The sequence below is a fragment of the Mastigoproctus giganteus genome, chromosome 10 (genome assembly GCF_048544385.1).
Source record: "Mastigoproctus giganteus isolate SK-2022 chromosome 10, ASM4854438v1, whole genome shotgun sequence".
In the NCBI taxonomy this organism is placed as follows: domain Eukaryota; kingdom Metazoa; phylum Arthropoda; class Arachnida; order Uropygi; family Thelyphonidae; genus Mastigoproctus; species Mastigoproctus giganteus.
The window spans coordinates 146,944,828-146,968,666 of record NC_143584.1 but is presented as its reverse complement, the minus strand read 5'-3'; the positions used below and the strand labels follow the sequence as shown (position 1 = coordinate 146,968,666).

The following is a 23,839-nucleotide window of genomic DNA, read 5'->3' as shown; positions in this document are numbered from 1 at the left end:
TGCAGTACCTCAACTGAATTACTGTATATGTGGTAAAATGGTATATATTTTTTAATACCATTTCTTGTTTGCTATTGCAAATGGCACTTTTACCTTTTGTAGCTTTAAATATATATATACACTGTATATATAAAGAGTCCACGAAGAATTATCTTCGTGTTAAACGCTGCCCGTTACAATATTTGCGTGAAATATGCTTATTCACTAGTGTCCCAGTACTTTAAGTAATATGGCGTATATAAAACTCCAGCTTTATGTATTCATAGGTAACTCAAATAAAAGGCCAAGTTATTTTAGGTAATGGAAATACATGACCAAATGTGGTATATTTACACTGAGTGGCCCCTTTATTATGTACACCTACATAATAGTGAGTAGGTCCCCTCCCCCCTTTAGGCATCAGAATAGCCTGGATTCTTCATGGCATGGACTCAACGAGATGTCTAAAACGTGTTACATTTTGAATCAATTTCTTCTCACATTTGCTTAAAATTAGATGGTTCTTTTTCGGGAAGGATGCAAACTTGTGCACCGTAAAAATCCACCATCCGTCACATATTATCAATTAAGAAATTATGGCAGATTTTTATTTTTATTTTTTTTTTATTGGTTAGTGATCTGTAACGTTCAAAGTGAAGAAAGTTTCCTTCGTTAGGTGGTTTATGATAAACTTGGATATAAATCTTACATTCTTTCAGTAAATTTCACTCTATAAATGTATCTGGCGTGGACTTAACATTATTTAAAATGGTTAATATCGTATGCCTAACAAGAATTGGATATTCTAAAAACCAGTCATCATCGAAGTTGGAAAACTATTTTATACCATTAAGTAGAGGATGTATAGAGACTCTGTTTCATATTCACTATGAAAACTTCAGCTGGTTGAGTGATATTTTTCCAGCTCATGCCTATACAGGAGCTTCACAATGAATATAAACAGATAATATATTATTTTTGTATCATAAAAGCAGCAATGTCTTAACTCTAGGAAGATGATCTCTCCTTACTTAGAAATGACACAAATTGTATTATAACTACTAAAATACCAATTCTTTACGCAACATAGTATATAGATTCCGTTGAAAATATAAATAAGATCTATATAAATAACAATAAAGATCTTATTTATATTTTCAACGGAATCTATATACTATGTTGCGTAAAGAATTGGAGCGCTGAGAAAAAAAGACAATGATTACGAATCAGAATTTACTTCCGTCAGTACGTGTCAGAATTATCTGACACGTACTGACGGAAGTATATCTCCATTCTTTCAGAAAAACGGTTTTAATTAGGCAAGTGATGTTGGTCTCCTTGAAGAGGCCCACGTCCACATCGGTTCATTTGGGCATAGAATGGGATTCTGAGCATTCCAGTTAGTCAGTGTTGACTGCGAACATTGAAAGAAGCTTTATATCTTGAAAACGAATCCTTTTCAATAAAATTAGTCTCGAGTCATATTCCATACCAGGCTAATAACTTGCAAATGATTCAGAAGCATAGCCAACAGATCACTGGGAAATATTCAAGGAGCCGGCAGCAGTTCAGCATTAACTTATAGACTCGAACAAATGAATAGAATGTTTTTGAATGTTCATTCCTCTTATCTCACAAGACTCGAATGTCCCCTGGAATGTTTAAATTCCCTGAGCTTGTTTTGGCTTATATATATATATTTATTATTTATTTTTTTTTGCGATTGTAAAAGACACTTTTACCTTTTATATCTTTATATATATTTAAAGTTGCTTATTCACTAGTGTCCCAGTACTTTTAGTAACATGGCGTATATAAAAAAATCAGCTTTATGTATTCATAGGTAACCCAAATAAAGAGACCAAGTTTTTTTTGGTAATGGAAATACATGATCAAATGCGATATATTTACACTGAGTGGCCCCTTTATTAGGTACGCCTACTAATAGCGAGTAGGTTCAACTCCCCCCCCCCTTTAGTCCTCAGAATAGCCTGGATTCTTCGTGGACTCAACGAGATGTCGGAAACCTGTTACAGGGATGCTTGTACATTTTGAATCAATTTCTTCCCACATTTGGTTCAAATTAGGTGGTTCTTTTTCGAATCTCTGCGCCGAACAGCATGTTGTACCTGATCCCATACATGCTCAATTGGATTGCGATCTGTGACTAGGAAGGCCACCGCAGTAGGTTGAATTTATTCTCATGCACCTTGTACCAGTTCTGTGCAACTTTGGACTTGTGACATGGCTCATTATTCTGTCAGAAGAGCCCATTGATGGATACACTGCAGCCATAAAGGGATGCACCTTGTCGGAAAAATTTCTATATAACTTGCGGCATCCAAATGTTGTTCCATTGGTTGCACACTGGTACGAACACATGACCCAATGTGCAGCGTGCAACCACTTCTTACACGATTATACTGCCATCATCAGCCTGCATTGTTGACACCTGTCAAGGTAAGTCCATGAACTCATGCTGTTTTCACTATATTCTGCTTCTCCTGTCAGCTTGAAAAAACAGCAAGAAGTATTTCGTATTTCTTAACCCTGAATGATAGCAAGCTGGGCTTGCTATCAATCGGGAGTCTAAACTGCTGGTGGAACTGATATTCGGGTGACACACAAGTGAAGTCGATCTAATTTCATCAATATCCGGTAAGTCTGTGACAGCCAAATCCTCTGTTTGCACCTTCACGATGGTGGGGTTTTTGTAACCCTGGGTATAATCCCCATGTGCAAGTCCTGAAATACGGCACCTAGCATACTAGAGGCGACCACCCAGATGCAAACCAATGTAAGCAGAGGTCGATGTGTGACACACACACCACACGGAGGAATGCCGCTCCTCTGTGTTACCAGACAATACTAGTTGGTGGATGGCACCCGTCAGCGTACAATACAACCACTTTGATTATTGGAGACTTGAAGTGGCGGAACCCATGTTTAGTCCCCAGAGAAAAGTCCCGGCAACTCCCCATCTCTTCCATCATGCGGTTTCAATGATGTCTTTTGAGGTTATGATGGACATCCTGGCGAAATTCAATTTTCCTTACATTTCGAGGGTACAGCTCTAAAACGGTGTTCGTAGTCTGGTCCTTAGTTATTGCACTGGGCCGCTAGTGTATAATCTTCCTGCTACTAATCTGCCAGATAGTGACCAGAGGGAGTCCGAGTAGTGTGAATGCGGGGAAGGACATTGTCGAGACCACGTTATGTCAAGGAGCTAGGCACATTCTTGCTGTGTGTAAGCCATATCCAAGAATTTCAGTACTTCATACAGCAGTTCCTCCCTCCACATTTTACTACTGAACACATCATGAATTGTAAAACTAATAGAACAACCTTATCTGCGAAAACATCTAAAACTTCCAAACACGTTCTCGTTCATTTCACAAATATACGTAGTCTCAGTTCCAATCTCAATGATGTCCATTTCTACTTACAGTCTGCCAAATCCCATCTACTCTTTCTGACAGAGTCCCAATTATCAGTGGATTCAACCACTGCCCATATCAGTTGCCTAAATTATTTGCTGTATGATTCCTTTAGCTTCAAAGGCAGTACTTGTGCATTTGTCCGCTCTGATATTCCATGTTGAAGACTTGGTAATTTGGAATCTTCTCTTTTCGTCTGTTGCCTCTATCGTTTTCCCATCTCCACTAATAACTTGGAACTCTTTGACTTCCTTTCGTTGAAACTTGACTTTCTCCAGTCCAACTTTCCTAACTGTGAGATAATGTTAGTGATTTTAGTGTTCATAGCTCCAGCTGGCTTCCGTTTTCTAGTCACGTGAACCTAGCTGGTCGAAATGCTGAGGCTTTTGCAATTACCAATGACCTCGCACAGATTGTTCATTTACCTACCAGAATATCAGACAATCCTAACCACACAGCCAACACGCTTGATCTTTTTCTCATAAACAAGTCTTCTGAGTCCACGATCGAGGTCAGTGGTCCTCTAGGTACGTGAGACCATAACTTGGTGATGGTCTCTTCTCAAGTGGAGCCTTTTTGTCGTGGCCATTCTTAACCTCCTGTTGTTCGGAATTACAAGAATGCAGAATGGAATGACCTGCGAGATTTATTTTCTTCGATCTCATGGTCTGGTTACTGTTTCAAATCTTCTGATGTCGTTGTTTTCTCAGATCTTGTCAATGAACGTTTCTTGTAGGGATGAAATTCTTTATTGCACGGTTTTCGGTTTTCCAAAACCTCCGTTTTCCAATAAATATGCTAAGGCTGTTCAAGATAAGAATGTCGCGTATCGCGGTAAGCTTGTATCCAAATCTCCAGGTTCATTTTTTGCCTACACCAAAGCTCGCAACAGTTTTAAAGCAGTTATTAATCAGTCAAAACGATATTTCGGACAGGCTAAGAGAGTAGAAAACTTGCTTCTTGTCGAAATGATAGGCGTGCAATCTGATCTCTTGCCAAAGCTATTGGCTGCAACTTTTCCTCATATCTGTTCCCACCTCTGTCAAAACCAGATGGTTCAATTGCCACTTCAGCCAAAGATAAAGCTGTCTTTCTTCCAACTCGTGTATCGATGATCTTGGTAAACTGCCTACCACCATTCACATTACACTCCACTTAATTATTCCGTTAAAAGGATATCAGAAAGATTTTGAATAATCTTGATTCTAAGAAAGCTCCAGGTTCTGATGATATTTCTCCCCTTATTCTTAAAACGTGTGCTCTTGAGCTCACTGTTTTTTTGACTTTCTTATTCTAAAGGTGTTTTCCCTTCTCCTTGGAAATTTGCTCATAGCCAACCAGTTCCTAGGAAGGATGAAAAATACCTCCGATCCCATTGCACTCTTACTCTTTCTAAAGTAATGGAGAAATCAATTAACTGCCAGCTCTTAAACTGTCTAGAAACTTTCCATCTGATCAATGATCTCCAGTATAGATTCCATCATTGTAAACCGACTGGTGATATACTGGCTTGTGTTACATATTTATGGACAAATTCAATAGGAAACTTTGGTGAAACTCAAGCAATTCCTTTTTACATTTCAAAGGCTTTTGATCGTATTTGGCATAAAGGTTTTCGATATAAGCTTCCATCTTATGGTTTGCGAACTGTTGTTTTGTAGTTAGTTATCCAGTTTTCTTTCTGGCCGCTCACTGAATGCGATGGTAGACGGCTCTTTGTCTTCTAACTTCTCCACTATTGCCGGTGTTCCCCAAAGTCATCCTAACCATAGTTTTCCTCATGATAACACCTTGCATTCTACCTTCCAGCTTGATAAACCTTGCCTTGCACAAACAGTTTCAACTTCTCGAATATCCACTACAATACCTTAAATGATGATGTCCAGGTAATTTTTAGTGAAACAAAGATAGCTTAGTTGATTTCAATCCTTCTAAAACTCAGTCCTGTCTTATATCTCGCAGAAAGAATTCTTCTGCTCCTATGCTTAGCTTTGATAACACTCTGATTTCTAGGCAAGATCATATACATGTATCTCTATTGGGGATTACCCTGACTTCTAATATCTTGGCACAAGCGCATTACAAATATTGCTTTTGGCGTTACTTTTCTCCTGAGCAGCTGTTCACTCTGTACAAATTGCAAATCCGCCCCATCACGGAATATTGTTCCTACCTCTGGGCGGTGCTTTCAAAACCTCTCTCAGGGTTCTAGATTCCATTCAAAAGAGAGCCGTTAGGTTAACAGAGTCTCGCCACTCTCTGTCTCGTAGACGTTCTGGTTCTGCTGGTTGCCTTTTCTATAGATACTTCAATGGACACTGTTTTTCTAAATTAGTTTCTATAATTCGCGCTCTCTCTCTTCCAAAGCAGTCCGAACACGTGCCGCAACCAGTCAACATCTTTTACTGCCTAACTTTAAAACTCACAGAACCAACCCTTTTCCTTCATTTATTCATTCAACTTCCGTTTTCTGGAACAACCTTCCTTCATATGTATTTCCTGAAAATTACAGTCTACAGAAACTCAAATCTAATGTCAACAAATATCTTCTTTCATCATCTCAATCTTCACCCTATGCACGGTACTAAGTACTATAGATTCTAATACCTCTCGTGCTTGGGATTCTGATAAAAAAAAAAAAAAAAACCCGCTTTCATAGAGCCGAGACGACATTTACGTGACACGTTACGCCAACGTTCCACCTCCCTTCTCCTGCGACTACCTATCTTCAACTCGTCCAACGTCCCGCCATCTCAAAGAACCGTCTAAACGACGGTTACTTGCCATCCTGAGTACTAGAGATGTGGCTATCCCACTGAGCAAGCCAAAAAGCGGGAATGAAGTGATGTGGTCGCAACCTGTGTTTTTATAGGCATGAATAATTTCCATAATGTACGGCTCTGAAAGGTGGTAGATCGATTTCTATTGGATTTTCGGAATTTGCATGCCAGGATGTCTATTATATCAAATATTCTTCTTCGGCGACATTGTTGACAATAGAATATTCATGAAAAACATTTTGTCGAGCAGTGTATTTTGATCATACAACTGAGAAGATATACACTCGGTGAACGATTAAATGTTATCCCCGTTATGATAGAAAAATTAATCGTTGAAAAATGAACTGTTTCTTCATGTCTGGTAATTGTACCAGACATGAAGAAATGCAGTGATCTTTGCGAATTCGAAAGAGGTCATTATTGATGCTAATAGGGTAGGTCTCCCTCTCTGAAACAGTACCGCTAACGCGTTGTTTTAGAACTGTTGTGAGGAAAATACAAATTTGTATAAGCGCACCAGCCATCAAACTGACTTCGCAATACAATGTCCGGCTGTCCTGACTAATTTCCTGTAGAACATTGTGACGTATCTTCCACTAATTGTAGTATACGTAATAGTACACGACTAGTCCGCTGTAGCGCTACAGCAGAATTCTCTTCATTCAGCATAGCGATAATATCTTCGGGCGTGTTTTGTAATCTCGTGACATCATCTCACAACGTGGACAAGCTGTTATCCATAACCAGGGAAGCCCAGAATTTTATTAGGTGGGGATGTAAATGGCGACTGAGTGCATATTTCTGTGGAATTATTAAATCAAAGGACAATATCCATTCGACCGTGTGCTCTTCACAGTACAGTACGAGCTTACATATTAGCATTAGTAGTGGCATATGATGCAAGAAAGCAAGCTTATACAGCATCAGGCAAAACAAGTGGGGGGGGGGGAACTCATTTCCGTTCACCTTTCCAGCCACTCCAAAAGTTTGTCCAGTTCTTCCTTGAATTTATTTAAGTTATCAACTTGCACAACGACAAGTGGAATTCTACCAGAAATCAACCACTTGCTGACTAAATGCAAATTTCCGCACGTCTATTCTGCAACTGTTTTTCTTCAGTTTGAATTTGTGCCCCATCAAGTGCGTAATCTGACCAAGAGGAAGAATCCCATCAGCATTGAGCCTGTTCAAATCATTTAAAGCTTTAAACACCTCAATTGGATCGCCTCGCAGGTGCCTAGTCTACAGACGCTGCCGTTTGCAGAACTTAAGCCTTTCTTGGTAAGAGCACCCCTTTGCTCCCATCACCAATCTCGTTGCCCTACTCTGTACCCATTCCAGCAGCTCTACATTCTAAAATGAGTCCTCCAGACCTGTATGCAGTACTCAAGGTGTGGTCTGACCCCTGCCTAATACAAAGGGATAGTCACATCCTTATCCCTGCTAGAAAAGTTCCTGTATATCATTGACAAGACCCCATGAGCTGCTTTGGCAGCCTATCTGCATTGCTCTGAAAACTCCGATATGATAGCACAATTACCCCTAGATATTTTTCGTTCTCCGCTATCCTGAGTGTAGTACCGAACAGTTGGTACTTTACTCTGGGGTTACTGCTACCCATATTTGCATTTGTCAATGTTAAACTTCAGTTGCCACCTCTCAGCCCATCTGCCCAACCTTTCTAGACCCTATTGCAGCCGCATACCGTCGTTACTGACATTAACAACCCTGCCAACCTTTGTATGATCTGAAAACTTGGACATTAATCCTGTTATACCTTCATCAATATCATTGATAAATATAGAAAATGAAAATGGTCCCAACACCGAACCCTAGGGGTTCGGTGTTGGGACCATTTTCATTAATAAAACTAGTCCACGACGTGCAGTGTCCATTGATTACCAAAGATGTGCGGAAATTTGCCTTTAGTCAGTGGGTGGTTGATCGCTAGAACAAACTTCCATCCGTCGTTGTGGAAGTTGACAGCTTAAATAAATTCAAGGCTGAACTAAACAAACCTTTGGAGTGAACGGATGGGTGAAAAGGGATTTTTTTTTTTTTTTTGCTAATGCTAATAATTATGGCTAAGGGTTTACTTACTTCCTTTGCTAAAGGTCATTCAAATGAAAAACGCAAAACTAAAATGTATATTATTCAAAAACTAATGCTAATTTTGGATGATATTATTTAAGTTTATTAGCAGTACTGAGTCGCAAGGGCACCATCTGCTGGCGTTATTTGTAAGCGAGTAAATATTCAATTTGGCGATACCCATGCAGGCTAACACCATGGTAGACATGCGATCTATAATCCGATCATACCAGAACTCAGGTATACCAGAACTCAGAGCGGAACTGGAACAACTCATACGAGGTAACCGTCGCATTACTTTTGAAGAAATTGTCACAGTGTGCAAGCTTGGGTTTAATCAGCGCATATTATCGTTAGTGGGGAGTTGCACTTTCGAAAAGTGTTTGCGTGTATTGCTTCTTGGACTCTATAAGCGCGAGGAGACGCTTTCTTAGAAAATGTAGTAATCGGAAATGAATCCAGGGCCCACAGTTGCACAAGTTTTAGAGTACCGCCACATAAGGTGACCCCGACCGAAGAATCCATACCCATGCATCAGCCATGAAGGTGTTATTCGCTATATTTTGTGATCATAACGGAGTGACTCTAGAAGAATATCGCTAGAGAATGGAAAAGCAGTGATGAGTAACATATCGTGATGTGCTTCTGAACCAATTTAAGCCAGCAGTTCGAAAGAATCGTCGTGGTGTGTGTGTGTGTGTGTGATGTTCTTCTGAATCAATTAAAGCCAGCAGTTACAAATAAAGATGATGTGTTTCTGATACCAATTAAAGTCTGCAGTTCCAAAGAAACACGATGTGCTTCTGATACCAATTAAAGTCGGCAGTTCGAAATAAACGTCGTTATTTGCTGTCTTTAGGTGTGTGTGCGCGCAGTGTGATAACGCCCATCCTCACACCGATACAATGACTCAGAGTAGATGAAGTTAGAGGTATTAGCTAATCCTCCAGACTTAGTTCCTTGTGATTTTTACCTTTATATTCGCTAAAAGACACGTTAAGAGGACGTTACTTCTCGTCAGATGAAGAGGTCAAGACAACAGCGTTCTAATGGCTCTTTTCTAGGAATTCGTTTGAAGATTAATATGCATAGTTCTATTTTACTTTTACGGTTTCCATTTGAATGACCTTGGCACAATATAGATGATGCATTACTTTTAATTATAATATATAGTGTGTCAGTAATTTTTTACCAAAACGATAAGACATAAATAATACTTTACCTGCTTCTATTAGATGTTCTTTAGTAGGAAACCTTCTCTTGACAGCCATACTTATAGATCGCAAAACGAGCACTAAGGACAAGTTCAGATATCGCATTAACGTCCTCCGAAGAACTCGATCAGCTTCCTCTATCCCTGGCACATACAGAGCAATGATATTCATTAACCTAAGGTAGAGAAAAACATAGAAAGCACATGTTCCCGTTTATTGTTATTTCTAGAACTTAACTTATGTGGTGTGTGTAGATTTTTTATACGAATTAATTGGGCTAACTCAGGAATATCATCTCATGGATTCCACTTTCGTATTAAGGGATTTCCATAAAGGCTCTTAAGAAACATGTAATTTATCAAGCAGGCATGCTCCTTCTTGTCCTCTGAAGGTTGCGTTTTTCTGATTTATACTTCACGTAATGCATATTATTTAGAGAAAATTATTAGTACATTGATTCTCAGATTAAAAAAAATTCAATTTTTTAATACTGAGCTCATTCGGTAATCTTTTGCCACAGTAGCAAATCTATAATTAATATACATGCATGTGTATATTTCGCTTTGTGTGTGGATTAACTCCAAAGCAATTAAAGCTATAAAGCATCAGCATATTGTGTCACTAAAAAAATGTGTATTATGTGGTCGATTTGCCTCTTTGCTGAACGAAAAACCCGAATTTCCTGGAGATAAAACCATGCAGTCCTTGTATGAGATCGACTAATTTAGCAACGCGATATGAAAAATTCCCATAAAAATTCCTTGCTGGCAGACGGGATTCGTACTCGGGCCTTTTTCACTTGGTGTGGGGAGGATTATTTTCACTTGTTAACCTCAAGGGCGGTGTTTCGCTTTGCCTATGTTAACTTTTTGTTAAGATGCCAGAAGCATATAGCTTATAGAGATGCTTCCGCGAGAAGGTATACTTGTGCAATGTGATTCATTTTAAAGAACTCCAGAAAGTTCTCTAAAATTGACACCCAAAATATACATACATTTTTTCACTACAACAGTCCAGATCGTGGACAACAATATCTAGGTGCCACCCACCCTGTCAAACAAGATGAGCGATATCTAGAAGTAGCGCACCAATCAGTATGTTGGAGATGAAAGTCTGTTATGGCAATATCACTCGCCGAGGCAATGCACACAAAGAATTTTTCATGCATTTCTATTTGATCAAAGGCGGAATAAATTTTGAAGATTATTCGTTGATGTCAATATTATACTTTACATTGAGTGGTCACTTTGTTATGTATATCAGTCCTTTTCGCTAAATGGGGCATTCCTTCAGTAACAGCATAACTTGTTATTACTATGCAATATACAGTAAAGCAAGTAGGTAGGCGCGTAGGGATGCTGCATGTATGCAGTTCACTGCAATACAATTTGGCAAGACGAAAGGTTTAAGTGATTTTGAAAGTGGCATGGTAATCGACGTCTTATGCGCCAGGTCAGTTTGTTGTATGTTTTTAAGCGTATCAGCAACTTAGACCATATTGCTCTGTATATAACATGTATATAAATTGTATGTGTTCTCTGGTCTGTTTGCTGGCAAAAATACGCGAATTTCCGTTAGTAAAACAATGCTGCCCATGCCTGAGACCTGTTAACTCAGCCACGTTGTGAAAAAAGGCCCATAAAAATTGCTCAGGTCATTTATGGGATTCAAACTAAGGTCTTTTGCACCATGTGGGGTGACGGTGATTATACCAACTGTGCTACCCACATGGGAATAAGCGCCAGTATGCGTATCACGGAAACGGCAACCCTTCTAGGGTTTTCACACACGACCGTGTCTCTGGTATATTTAGAGTGGTCCAATAACCAGAGAACATATTGCCAACGAAAATCCTGTGGTCGGACACAGTTCGTTGATGCGAGAGGCCAATAGAGGGGCTGGCGAAACTTAGGCAGGGTAGCAGAAAGGCTACAGAAAGATATAACAACCCAGTACAATAGTGGTGACCAAAGAGACATTTCAGAGTGCACAGTTCATTGTACCTTGTCACGGATGGGGTGTCGCAGCCGACAGCTGAACCGAGTTCCACTACTGTAGCAAAAAACAAGATATGGTTAGAGTGGTCTCAGAAACGCCAATAACCGTATTCACCGTACTCATCTGCGAACGAATTTTTCCAAAGTGACAATGCGCCATGTCACAAGACCAGCATTATACAGAACTAATAATAATAATAATAATAACTAGTTCCGGAAACATGAGACTGAATTCAGCCTACTGCGGTGGTCTTCCCAGTTACGGATCTCAACCCAGTTGAGCATCTGTGAAATGAGGTAGAACAACCTCTTCGGAGTACAGATTCGCAGCCATCAACTGACTGTGGGGAGCAATTGAGCAAACATGGACCAGCACTCCCGTGGCATCCTTTCGATACTTTCCTGAGTTCGTGTCGTGACTAATTCAGGCTGTTCTGAAAAGCAAGTAGCTACTAATTGTCTATCTTATGGAGTTCGTTTATTAAGGAGTAAGGAGCTTGTTCATCATAGATGTCCTCGAATATTCGCATATGCGACGTTGGTAAGTCTGGTGTTAGCAACTCTGTGCGTCACCCTGTCAATTATCATCCCGTGAGTTTTTTAGATTTGTATTTCCTGAATATGAAATTTAACATATTGGATAAAAGTTAGTCACGTAAAAAATTAAAAATCTTTTAATTTGCAAATTATTTTAGAAGCTTTTAATTATCTTATAGAGGTTTAGAACACACGCTGCTTCTAGAAGCAAAGTTTTCCAACAGGATCCAAGTGCTCTACACAATTGCTAAAAATCAGCGTGTTATTTGTTCAAACTAAGAGTTAAAACATCTCTCGTTTGAACTTTGTCTCAGTACTTTACAATTTTGTACATTTTTTTATTATTATTTTATTATATAAAGTAAATAGCGTGCAGGCACATTAAAATTTTGTTTACTTGAACACATTATTAGTATTTTTAGGTTAACGTCCAGTGATTCGTAATATTTGATAATCTGGCAGAGCCTCAGTCCTGCGTACGCCGGCTTATCGAATTCCTACCGTGTACACTGGTCAAAACAATTGGAGGATCGATTGACAGTCTATTGGAACTTTACCGAATCAGTATCCGTTGTGGCCACAGTGCCAGCACACGTTCACGGACTGACATTCAAAAGTAAATTAAGTTCAACAAACGAAGGCTGAAAACATGCATATTCAGGCGTGCGACCGCTTCCTTACAGACTTTACCATGTTGCATGTGTATCTCATTCGTGAATTGCAGTTGCACAGCGCACCCGTCGATTATCGTCGTGAAACGTCTGAAATTATCATCTCAGACGGATTTGTCTGAGTCATCGAGAGATTGGAGGCGGGATAGCTAGAACGCCAAGTTGGGCATGGCTTAATATGTCACAAAGTGTCATCAGCCGGTTTTGGAATTAGTTCTAGACATCCGTACCGTTCATAGTCATCCATGTCAGGGTTGTGTAGACTTTCGGAATAGTGAGGAAATCTCTCTCTCTCTCTCTCTCCGTTACAATCGACTTGAATCTACACAACTACTCGGACGCTTGCAGCACGACAGGAACACTGTTTCCAACTCAAACCTCCGAAATTGTCTGTAAAGACACCGGCTTTATGATAAGGCCTATGGCGTGTATTATTGAGTGCCCGACCTTGTAGGGCCAAAGGATGTGGGCACTTAAGTCTTAATTGAACTGATCAGGAATGGCGTTGTGTTCTTGTCAAAAATAAGTCCTGGTGCAGCCTACAGTCAAATAATCGCTGGGTTCTAGTGTGGCGTGAAAGAGTAATCTGAAATACACTGTGTACGTACAAGAACACAGACAGTCAGTTCGGTGGAATTGGATTTCCAGTATGAGGCGACATTAGTCTTTGTGGCCCTGTAGTCAAAGATTCTCTTAGCATTAGCAAGGACACATGATGCAAAAAAGCAAGTTTATATAGCATCAGCCAAAAAAAAAAAAAAAAAAACACCCGCTTCTCATTTCACCAATCCACTCGCTCCAAATGTTTGTCTAGTTCTGCCTTGAATCTGTTTAAGTTAACTTCTACAACGACAGATGGAAGTTTGTTCCGTCAAACAACCACCCGCTGGCCAAGGGCAAGCTTCCGCACATCTCTCCTACAACTGTCTTTCCTAAATTTGAACTTATGCCTTCTCAGGCGATTATTCTGAGCAAGAGGAAGAATCCCATCAGCATTGAGCATGCTGAAACCATTCAAGGCTTTATACACCTCAACCAGATCACCTCGCAGGTGCCTAGTCTCCAGACACTGTAATTTGCAACACTTAAGCCTTTCTTCGTAAGAGCAACCCTTTGTTTCATTCACTAATCTTGTTGCCCTTCTCTGTACTTGTTCCAGCAACTTTAGATCCTTCTTAAAATGAGCCCTCCAAACCTGTATACAGTACTCAAGGTGTGGCCTGACCATTGCCTTATACAAGAGGATAATCACCTCCTTATTCCTGCTATAAAAAGTCCTGTATAACGTTGACAAGACACCATGAACTACTCTCGCAGACCGTCTGCACTGCTGAGAAAAAAACTTCATATTTGCCTGCACAATTACCCCTAGGTCCTTTTCACTCTCTACCACTGTCAGTGTAGTACCACACACTTGATATGTTACTCTGGGGTTACTGCTTCCCATATGCAGTACTTTACATTTGTCAAGGTTAAACTTCAGTTTCCACCTCTCAGCCCATCTACTCAACTTTTCTAGATCCTGTTGGAGCAGCGTACTGTCATTAACAACCCTTCCGACCTTCGTATCGTCTGCAAACTTGGACATTAAGCCTGATATACCATCATCAATATCATTAATGAATACAGAAAACAACAATGGACCCAACACTGAACCCTGGGGGGCGCCACTAATAACATTATTCCACGAAGAGCAGTGTCCAATGATTACCACTCTGTCTTCTCCCACTCAACCATCCCTTTATCCATAGCAGCAATATTCCTCCAATGCCACACTGCTCCAATTTGTGCAGCAGTCTTCCATGTGCAACAGTATCAAAAGCCTTTCTAAGATCCAAATATATGATATCAAAATTATTCTTTGCATCCAGTTCCTTTGTGACTACATCATAGTATCCAATCAAATTGGCCAGACAAGACTTCCTCTTAACAAACCCATACCTCTTCCCTGATGATGTGAAGGTCTGTACGTCCTACCTGTCAACCCCCCCCCCCTCCTCACCCGACCTGAATCTCATCGAGCACTTCTGGAATGATCTAGGAAGGAAGGGTTATTGCAGCTCGCCCGGACTGTCCAGTGTCACCTAATTTGAAACAACACTTAAACAAGAGTGAAGTGGAGTGGGGCCTATTTCCGCAACAACTCATGGGTAACTTGATTTTATCATGGAGCGCAAGTGCGAAACATGTCTGGCGGAGTCCATGCCGTCCGCAACGGTGAAAAAATTGTTGCTAAAAGCTTACAGTACTTTACTTCTGATGTGTCGTTTTCCAATAAAGCTGCAATTACTGTTCATTCTGAAGTCGCTTTGAACGTTACATCACTCTGATCGGAACTTAGCTCTAACTGCATAATGTGGTGTTATATCATCATGGTTACACAAACATCGTTTGCACATGTAATCCCAATGTAATTTTGGACATGGAATTTTGGACAGTGTATATATAATCCCAATGATTACATTTAAAACAAAACAATAGTTTAAATAAAGAAAAGTGTACTTTACACTGCATAATGATCAGTTGCGAAATATTGTCATCAATCTGTATGCCAGGATCCATAATGGAAATCGTTAAGACTGAATATGTTTATTAAAAGAACTTCGTACGGTTTCAAACGGCAATTTGAATGGAAAATACCTTTAGTAGTGCTGATATACATCAAATACAAATTAATATACCTTGATATATTAATATTAAGATTGTGTATATTGATAAAACCAATATCAAATAATTAAACTTCGGTTAATTACTGTGGCTAAAAGTGAGATATAGATTAAAGCTTTAACCATAGAAAACAGCCCCTTTCACGAGAACTGTGTGTGTGTGTGTGTGTGTGTGTGTGTGTGTGTGTGTGTGTGTGTGTGTGTGTGTGTGCGCGCGCGCGCGCCCCGGGAATTTTTGAATACATATTTTTATTATTCATCATTCATTTATCTTTACTGTGAGTCAGTTTAAAAACTCATGAAAATTATGCACTTTGTATAAAAATAAAAGGAGTAAAACTAATAAAAAATATTCCTTTAAAATTGTTAAAAACCCTTAAATCAATATAAAAACTGCAATTCTTTCGGTAACAATAAAGCGTTTGCAATAACATTTACCTTGCAGTTGAACACTGTCAACACATATATAAGTACAGTACATCATAGCAATCACGAGACTTTCCTTTACCCCTAATTCTCTGGACGTTAGAATTATTGGTAAAGCAATGGGAAAAACAGAAGTCGCTTGAGTCCCTATATATTAGAACAATTAATAGCATAAACAATAATAGGGCATGGGTTTTTATCCGCTGTTGGAAGTGACGGTTTTACAGTGGGGCAAATGTTGGCAGCAAACCAACGCAACGACCTTGGCTTTTTTTCCAGTACCTCTGTAATGCTTGCTTCACTGCATAGTATCACTGTAGCGATGGGAAGGTCTCATAATTACTACCCAATTCAGTAATTAATATCAGTGATTTTACACCCTTGTAGAATCCAAGTCGCTTTTAGATCCGTTCTAACAAGACTGATCAGTTCTGCTTAAGTAATGAAGTGAGGTTCATTTGATTTGATGATTGAAATTCTTGGCATGGCTTAGAAATAGTTTCATCCAGAGGTATCAACTGAATTACGGTTACATCTGTAGAGTATGTTGTTGTTGGTAGTATTTCAGGTAGAGGGGAGTCTTTCACTATGAAACGCAGGTCTTGATGCTGATGGAAGACTAAAAGAAACTATTGATAATATGAAAAAAGAGTTTTTGCTTTTTGGCTTGGTCACAAATTGATATCCAGAATGCAAAGCATATGAGAAGAGTAATATTTATCTTTGATTCTTCTTCAATGTGACAGAAGCTATAAAGATTGTTAACAGTTTACAAAAATAGTAATAGTTTTAAATGTAGAAATTCAGTATTACTGTATTATTATTTATAATGGCCAAAAAAAACTTTTTCCAATCATTCATAGTTCACCCATCACTAAAAAGTAGCCGTCTAATTCTGCCTTGAACTTTACCACACTCCCGCCTTAGCCACATTGGGAAATAATTTATTCCGCTGTACTTCAACACGCTGCCTAAAGATAAACTTAATTCCATTCAGCCTTCTACTACTCATTAATATTTTAAATTTATGCTCCTTGGATCTCTTCTCATCCACTAATGAGGACATCCCCTCCCCGATCATTTTACTTATTCCCTCAGTACCTTATACACTTCAGTGAGGCCTTACATAAAATATATTGTACCCAAGCTTTGCAGTCCACGTCCTCTAAGTCGTTCTTCAAATGGAAATCGATTAGCGCCCCTCATCAGCCTGGTTGCTTTTCTTCATAGAAATCCTGTATCTTTTAGATGCGGTCTCCAGACCTGAATACAATTTTGCCAAATGCAGTCTCATCATCGTTTTATACAGAGATAACGACATTTTCCCTACTTGCAAAGGTCCTGCAAATCATAGACGGTATACACCATGTGCTTTCCTGGCTGCTTGTTTATACTGCATGGGCAATTTGATATCTAGTCGTATCATAATCCCTAAGTCTTTTTCTTCCTGAACCAATTTTAACTCTTACCCCCTTCCCTCGCTCCCTACTTGCAAAGGTCCTGCAAATCATAGACGGTATACACCATGTGCTTTCCTGGCTGCTTGTTTATACTGCATGGGCAATTTGATATCTAGTAATATCATAATCCCTAAGTCTTTTTCTTCCTGAACCAATTTTAACTCTTACCCCCTTCCCTCGCTTAGTAGGTGACTTCTTTATTTTCTATTCCGTATGTGCAATTCCTTACATTTAGAAGCATTAACGTTGTTTCAGAATTTCAAACTATATGAGCAACTGATACAGTCATTCTGGAGCAACATGCCCTGGCTCTGTTCATTAACCATCATTTTTACCTTCAGATCGTCAGAAAATATTGACAGCTACCCTTGTATCCCGTCGTCAGTATCATTAAAGAAGATTAGAAATAGTAGGTACTCTGCTTGTTACACCGGTTTACCTTAAAGAATGTTCTTTTATGGTCATCCCCAGTCTCCTGTCTTTTATTCAGCCCCAATGCAACGAAGGATCTTATGAGTATTCCCAATTTTCTGAAGTTTATGCAATAGTCTTTCATATGGAACCGTATCAAATTTGATTTACTCTAAGGTCAAAGTAAATAATGTAGATTTTTCGTTCAACTGTTTTATAACTTCGTCATAATAATTTACGAGATTGGTCAGGCATGACCTCCCCTTCACGAACCCATGTTGTGATCTATTAAGGATACCATTCTTATAGAGATGCTCTTGCATTATATCCTTTGCTGTGGACTCCATGATCTTACCCAGCCATTAGAAAAGTTTCTTAGGCTGCGGAAAAGCTTCAGGGGTCGACAGTATATAGGGTAGAGCACAAAAGATATACAGGGTAGGACAGAAGTAGGTATACAGTATAGATATATAGTTTCCTATTTTATTTTTCTTCTTATTTTCAGGTAGATAATATATGATGGCTGGGAATTACCTATAAAAAATAAATAAGCAATTCTATACCAAGTTTTGCCCCGCCCTGTAAATACTGCTTTACTAAAAAGACTGCTTGTGAGAGCATCAACCTTCTGAAAATATTACTAAGCTCATGATTAGACACTGGACTTGAGAATACCAGTATCTCACAATCGATGAAGGAAGTGTTGAAAGAGGTGATTGGTAACTATAGACCGACTAGTTTGTTTACCATTTGAACACAAGTGTGGCAATTGATATATCGGTTTTATTGACACAGCGCAAGTGCGAAACATGTTTGGCAGTTTCTGGGTTTATTTGTCTAAGAAAACAATGAATTAATTGTTCTAGCGATTGACGATACACACTGATGTTTTCTTCCCCCTCCCCAATCCAGTTGAAACCGAAGTTTCTACTACCTAAAACAAGTTTTGGTTTGCAGCTTTCACGTATTCCTTGAATTTCGTCTTTGTTATGCAGAGTTGCCTAAACACTTCATCGTTATCAGCTACCAGCTACGCCCAAAAGGATTCTTATTTTCTACAGGGGATTATTCTACCAATCTGAACAATTTAGTTTCCAAAATATCATTTCCGGATTGTCGCAGGGCCTGCCAGTAGTTGGAGAAACAGTTGTGCTGGAACTGTTATTTCCTTTTGAGGAGTGAACAGATGATATTTATTGTAAAATGAATACATGGACAGTATGTGAAAGTTGTCTGCAAATAAGAACTTTTGACCTTATGAAATCAAAATGTTTATACTCGACCATTTATTAAAAAAAAAAAAAAACGGTAGTAATACTTTTGCTGACTTAGTCTGTTCTCTTTTCTTGACCATATATATCTCCCTATTCTCTGGAAATTAAGAAAGTAAATTTTAATAAAGGTAATGAGTATGATTAAGTTGGTTATATCATGCAGTTATATGCCCCCATTTGTGTAAATTGTGTTTTTATCAGAATCGTACCTTAATTACAGGGTGCCCTCTCAAAAAGGGAGGAGAGAGGGAGGAAGAAGCAGGCGACACTCACTTGTCAGGCCAAGGAATCGCAACGTACTGACTCCACCAACGAGCTGCTGTGAATGACACGTAAAATCCCAACATGAAGGAAAGCGGAATAAGATCCATGAAGGATGCACAGAAGTAGACAACTCTTTCAAATATTCTGGAAGAAAGAAAATAATATTTGTTTAAAAAGTTGTATGTAGAAAAGAAACTTGAATCCAGTACATTAATGAAAAGAGCAACATGTTGCATATATAGTTTTAATTTAAAAGTACGAAATGTTTTCTCAAAACAAGGATTCTGTAGTTGAGTGGGTTTGTCATTTACCTGCACATTTAGAGTGATCCAGGTCTGAATCCCATCCATGATGTGGTTTTGTTAAGATAAGGCATCCATAGCCGAGTGGGCAGGAGCGGGAGTGCAGTAGCACACGCTCTTTGAGTAGACCGGGTTTCAAGCCCCTGACTGCTGAATACGGTCGATCTGCCAACCCGCACTGGACCAGCGTGGCAGTTTATGGTCCATTTCCCTCAGCATGAATTGTTGAGGAGGCTTCCACCCTGCAGTGGGTTGATAATGGCTGCACTTTACTTTTACTTTTATGGTTTTATAAATACTTTTTGTATGTAAAACGTTTTCGCTATTTAGGAAGAGAAAACATCTCTTCCGTGGTTTCAAAGTCAACATTGATGTTAAGAGGCTGCCGTATGCACTTGAGTGATCGTGACTACTAAATACTTACTAAAGGCCGGTACACACGTTCAGGTAAACCTGTCAGTTATGCCTGCGCAGGCACGCCTGTACTGGTCTACCGGACGCCCATAGTGCATCCACACGCTCCGGTAAACCTATCACCATTCATTGAGTCGGCTGAATGGTGACATGTGTAGCGGCCTATACTTACACACAAGGTCTTGTGAACTCTTATGACCTTGTGTGACCGTCCCGGAGTATAAGCAGAAAATGTATTTATTTATGACAAAAAGAACTTCTTGAAGATCGTTTTGCAACGGAGATGTGTTCAGCCGTAAGGAAGTGTTTTTTCAGGGATTTTCTCCGGTAGCTTTAGAACGCTTGCCACTTTATATACTCAGTAACATATTATTATGTTGTTAACTTACATCTACGTATATGTCACATAAATTGCATATAAAAAGTGAAAAGCAGCCTTTAGCAACACCCATACAGGTGGTGCAAGTTTGCTCTGCTATGAAATGACATCTCCCTATTGCTGCTGCTGCTGCTTTAAAATTGCTGAGTAATTGTTAATAGCATTCGCCGATTCTGAAAGTTTATTTGTATACACTCCTGTTTTTAAAGAAGGGTAGTGACTAAAGTATACTGTGTTGCCAAAAGTAACCGGACACACGCATGTTTCAAAGAACATTTTATTGATACAGTGTTTAATAACATTTCGGTTTACTGTTGTCCTTAATTACCCGCTATATCCTCCTTTGGAGACACTGCAGAAATTTTTGATAACGGGAAACTGGTATTTTAATCCATTTCTCCTTCAACATAACGGTTAATTTAACTACTGATTACGGGGGTTTTGGCCTGGCTGGGAAGATGTCGGCGTTACAGTTCATCCGGAAGTATTCAGTGGAGTTGAGGTCGGAGATCTAGGTAGGCCAATTAAGGTTTTGCACGTCCGTGTCTTCAAAGCAAGTTACTTTAGGCTGTGCAGTATAACATGGTGCACTGTCATACTGACAGAAAGGCCTTCCCAATACTGCTGACACAATATAGGAAGAGCAAAATTATTCAGAATGTTAATGTACCGCATGGCGTCGTTGTTCCAGGACCAACGAACGATGGTCTAAGTCCAAACCACCAGACATCTGCCAAACTTCAGAGTTAAGACGACACCCACTGGCGAATGACGTTCTCCGGTATGCTAAGACCCCAAAACGGTCATCAGATCATCATCATGTGCACTCCATACCACGTCTTTCCATCATTTCAGGGAGTAGTTATGATGGGTGTGCACCAGGCAAGTAGACACTGTACGACGATGTTTTGTTTGTGTGCTACAAATCTGTAAAATTCGTGATATGCTGCTCTCTGCATACCATCCTTATGCTAATAATCAGTTCTGGTGGCTGCCCCGGACTCCTGGCTGACAGTGTTCGATCTACGTTCGATTCTTTATATTTCAGATCGCCTTCCGGTCTCGTTAATTTATGCATTCTGCCGGTCTCTTGGCTGTAATAGCACCATGACGTTTCCGTTTGGCGATTATGTTACTTTTGATCCAGAGTGTTGTAAGTTTGCTACAGTGGCACGAATAGATTGGTTGCTAATAATGGCATCCTATGATGACTTCTCGTTGGAGGTCGCTAAGCTCAACGACTCGACTTATTTACTGTATTTTGTTAACCTTTTTACTTTTGGCGTGAACACAGTTGCTTTTATACTTATTCCTAACAAGTAGATGGCGATTATGGTTCATTTTTCTCAAATCCCCTGGGTGTCCAAATAGTTTTGGTACTTTTGTGTAGGATATGAATTCTCTACTTTTTATATGCACTAGATATTCCTGTATTCTTTATTTAATGGGGTGTTTATATTAATTGTTATTTTTTCTTTATGTTATATGTAAACTACGTGATAGGCGAAAGTGCTAAAAATATTATTGTAAGTGGCCAAGCCGTTTTTCTAACGTAGCGTTGAACAAACTGATTTTGCTACATAGTGCAGAACTCATATTGCGGAGGCACCTTCATTCACCGCGAGTTGCCTTTATATTGCACTACTCTGAATAAAACGCGCTGTCAAATAAAACAGCAACATACTTCTCCACTGGAGAAGTATGTTGCTGTTTTATTTGAAGTGTTTGACACTGCCCAGACGCTACTTTTAATTTTGGGATAAGAAGAGCTGCAAATTTCAAAAAAAGGCCTCTGATAGACACTAGACGAAAGCAAAAAGCTGGTATAAAGGAAAAACAGATAGACATGAGACGCGAACTACTCGAGTGAAGCAGAAGAGGCTACTACAAACCAATACACTCACAGCCTGAAATCATCTTAGAGCTGACACGCCAGCCCATATCCGAGTTTTGACTCTGTTTGGAGTCTCATCAGTGAGCAGGTAGGTAATGTGAAAATTTTATTAACTTAGTGACAGCGGTTTCTACAAATATGAGATGCTGGTGGTTGCAAAAAAATAATATTATTTTTGTGCACACTAGTATATTAAGCGAATGGAGAAAGCCGGTGCTACAAGTGCTAAAAAAATTATTTTAAGTGGTGGACGAAGCCGTTTTTCTTAACGTAGCATTGAGCAACTTAAGTTTTATAAACAGCAAACTTAGTTTGCTCAACATCACGTAAAAATAAACGACATAGGCCACCATTTAAGATTATTTATATGTAAACTTATAGAACGCTTAAATTGTCATATTGTAAAACCCCTTTAAATAAATAATCTTTTATTGCCCACAAATAGATAGAGCTGTGATTGGACATTATATGTTGTGTATGCATGTAGCTGTACAATAAAGGTTCTTAATGGCTTTCGATACAGTTACCTTTAGCATAATCAAGAGTTTGGTTTTGGTAGCGCAAGGGTGCGCAATCTTGCACTCTTTATAACAGGACAAATAGGCTAATTTGCCTTGTTTTTTCGACATTTTTTTTCGACAAAGCAGTCGATTTTTAGTGTGTAAATAAAGTCGTTCAGAAATACAGTGGATAACAGGTTCGAGGGAATGAAGGAGAAAACAAGGTTTAAAAATCGGAATGTTGTAACTAGTGAATCATTTAATGAAAAACGTGTATTTCTTTTCAAATTCTGCATTTCGGAGAGATCTTATTTTTATGATGTCTTTTTTTTTTTTGTGAAATTGGTTTAACACGGCACTGAGTTGTTGTCTAAGCTTTCAGTTATTAAATAACTCCAGTCGACATACTTTTCAATTATAATATCCTACCATTCACTCTCAGTGTAATTTAAAAGCAACATGCAATAAAACTGCAACAAAAGAACCGAAATAGATGCAGATCATGGTTTTCTGCACATGTTAGAGCGTGGTTTTCTGCACATGCACTTCCTTCAAAACATGTAGTAAAGCAAACATCGATCTGAATTTATCGGTTACTTTCTATTCGCCATCGTGAAAAATTTTTAAATTAAAATCAGTGCGAATCTTTTAAAATAAGACTTATTTGTTAGAACCATATCACAAATTCTGTGGTTGTAAAGCTGTTAACTTTTACCGAAGCCCATTTCAACATTCTCCGGGCCGGAACTGAGAAAATATTTTGTCCTTAGATTATTCTAATAGGAATAATTGTATTGTATTGCTTGTATACAAGTAAATTGTATAAATAAAATTTAGGGGCCATCCTGTCTCAGCTAGAGCCCTGGATTGCATCTCTCCTAGCCTGCTATTGTTAATTACTCAGTTCCTGTAAAACCTTTGGAACTTTGATTATATGATTTTCATGGGTTTATCCCCTTTTATTTGAGGAGTTCCCCGTTCGATGTCATGGAATTAGTTTTTTACCTCACACTGGTCTGAGTTTTTGGCATTTCGTATTTGATGTGACGTGACTGTTATTTCCGTTCAGTACTGTTATTTAAGTTAAAAATGGACTTTGCGTGGTTTGTATTGAAGGCAGTAGTCATGCTTAATTTTATTTGA

At 39.0% G+C, this 23,839-nt stretch overlaps 2 protein-coding genes across 5 annotated transcripts in view; one reads left to right on the top strand and one right to left on the bottom strand.

The window, feature by feature from the left end:
• Rala (Ras-like protein A) overlaps positions 1–23,839 on the top strand; it is a 287,845-nt gene that overhangs the window by 61,982 nt on the left and 202,024 nt on the right. The window lies entirely within an intron of this gene.
• LOC150079345 (uncharacterized) overlaps positions 1–23,839 on the bottom strand; it is a 134,482-nt gene that overhangs the window by 58,592 nt on the left and 52,051 nt on the right. For 2 of the 4 annotated variants that reach the window (XM_090384040.1, XM_090384039.1), the window contains exons 1-2: positions 19,153–19,343; positions 9,510–9,676 (exon numbers count right to left, since the gene is read on the bottom strand). Coding sequence is in view for 3 of the 4 variants with exons in the window: in XM_090384039.1 (XP_090240165.1) it covers positions 9,510–9,672 (163 nt within the window). In the remaining variant the exon portion in view is untranslated. Of the gene's footprint in view, positions 1–9,509; positions 9,677–19,152; positions 19,352–23,839 lie in introns of those variants that run through there. The other 2 variants (XM_090384037.1, XM_090384038.1) reach the window with 2 other exon arrangements.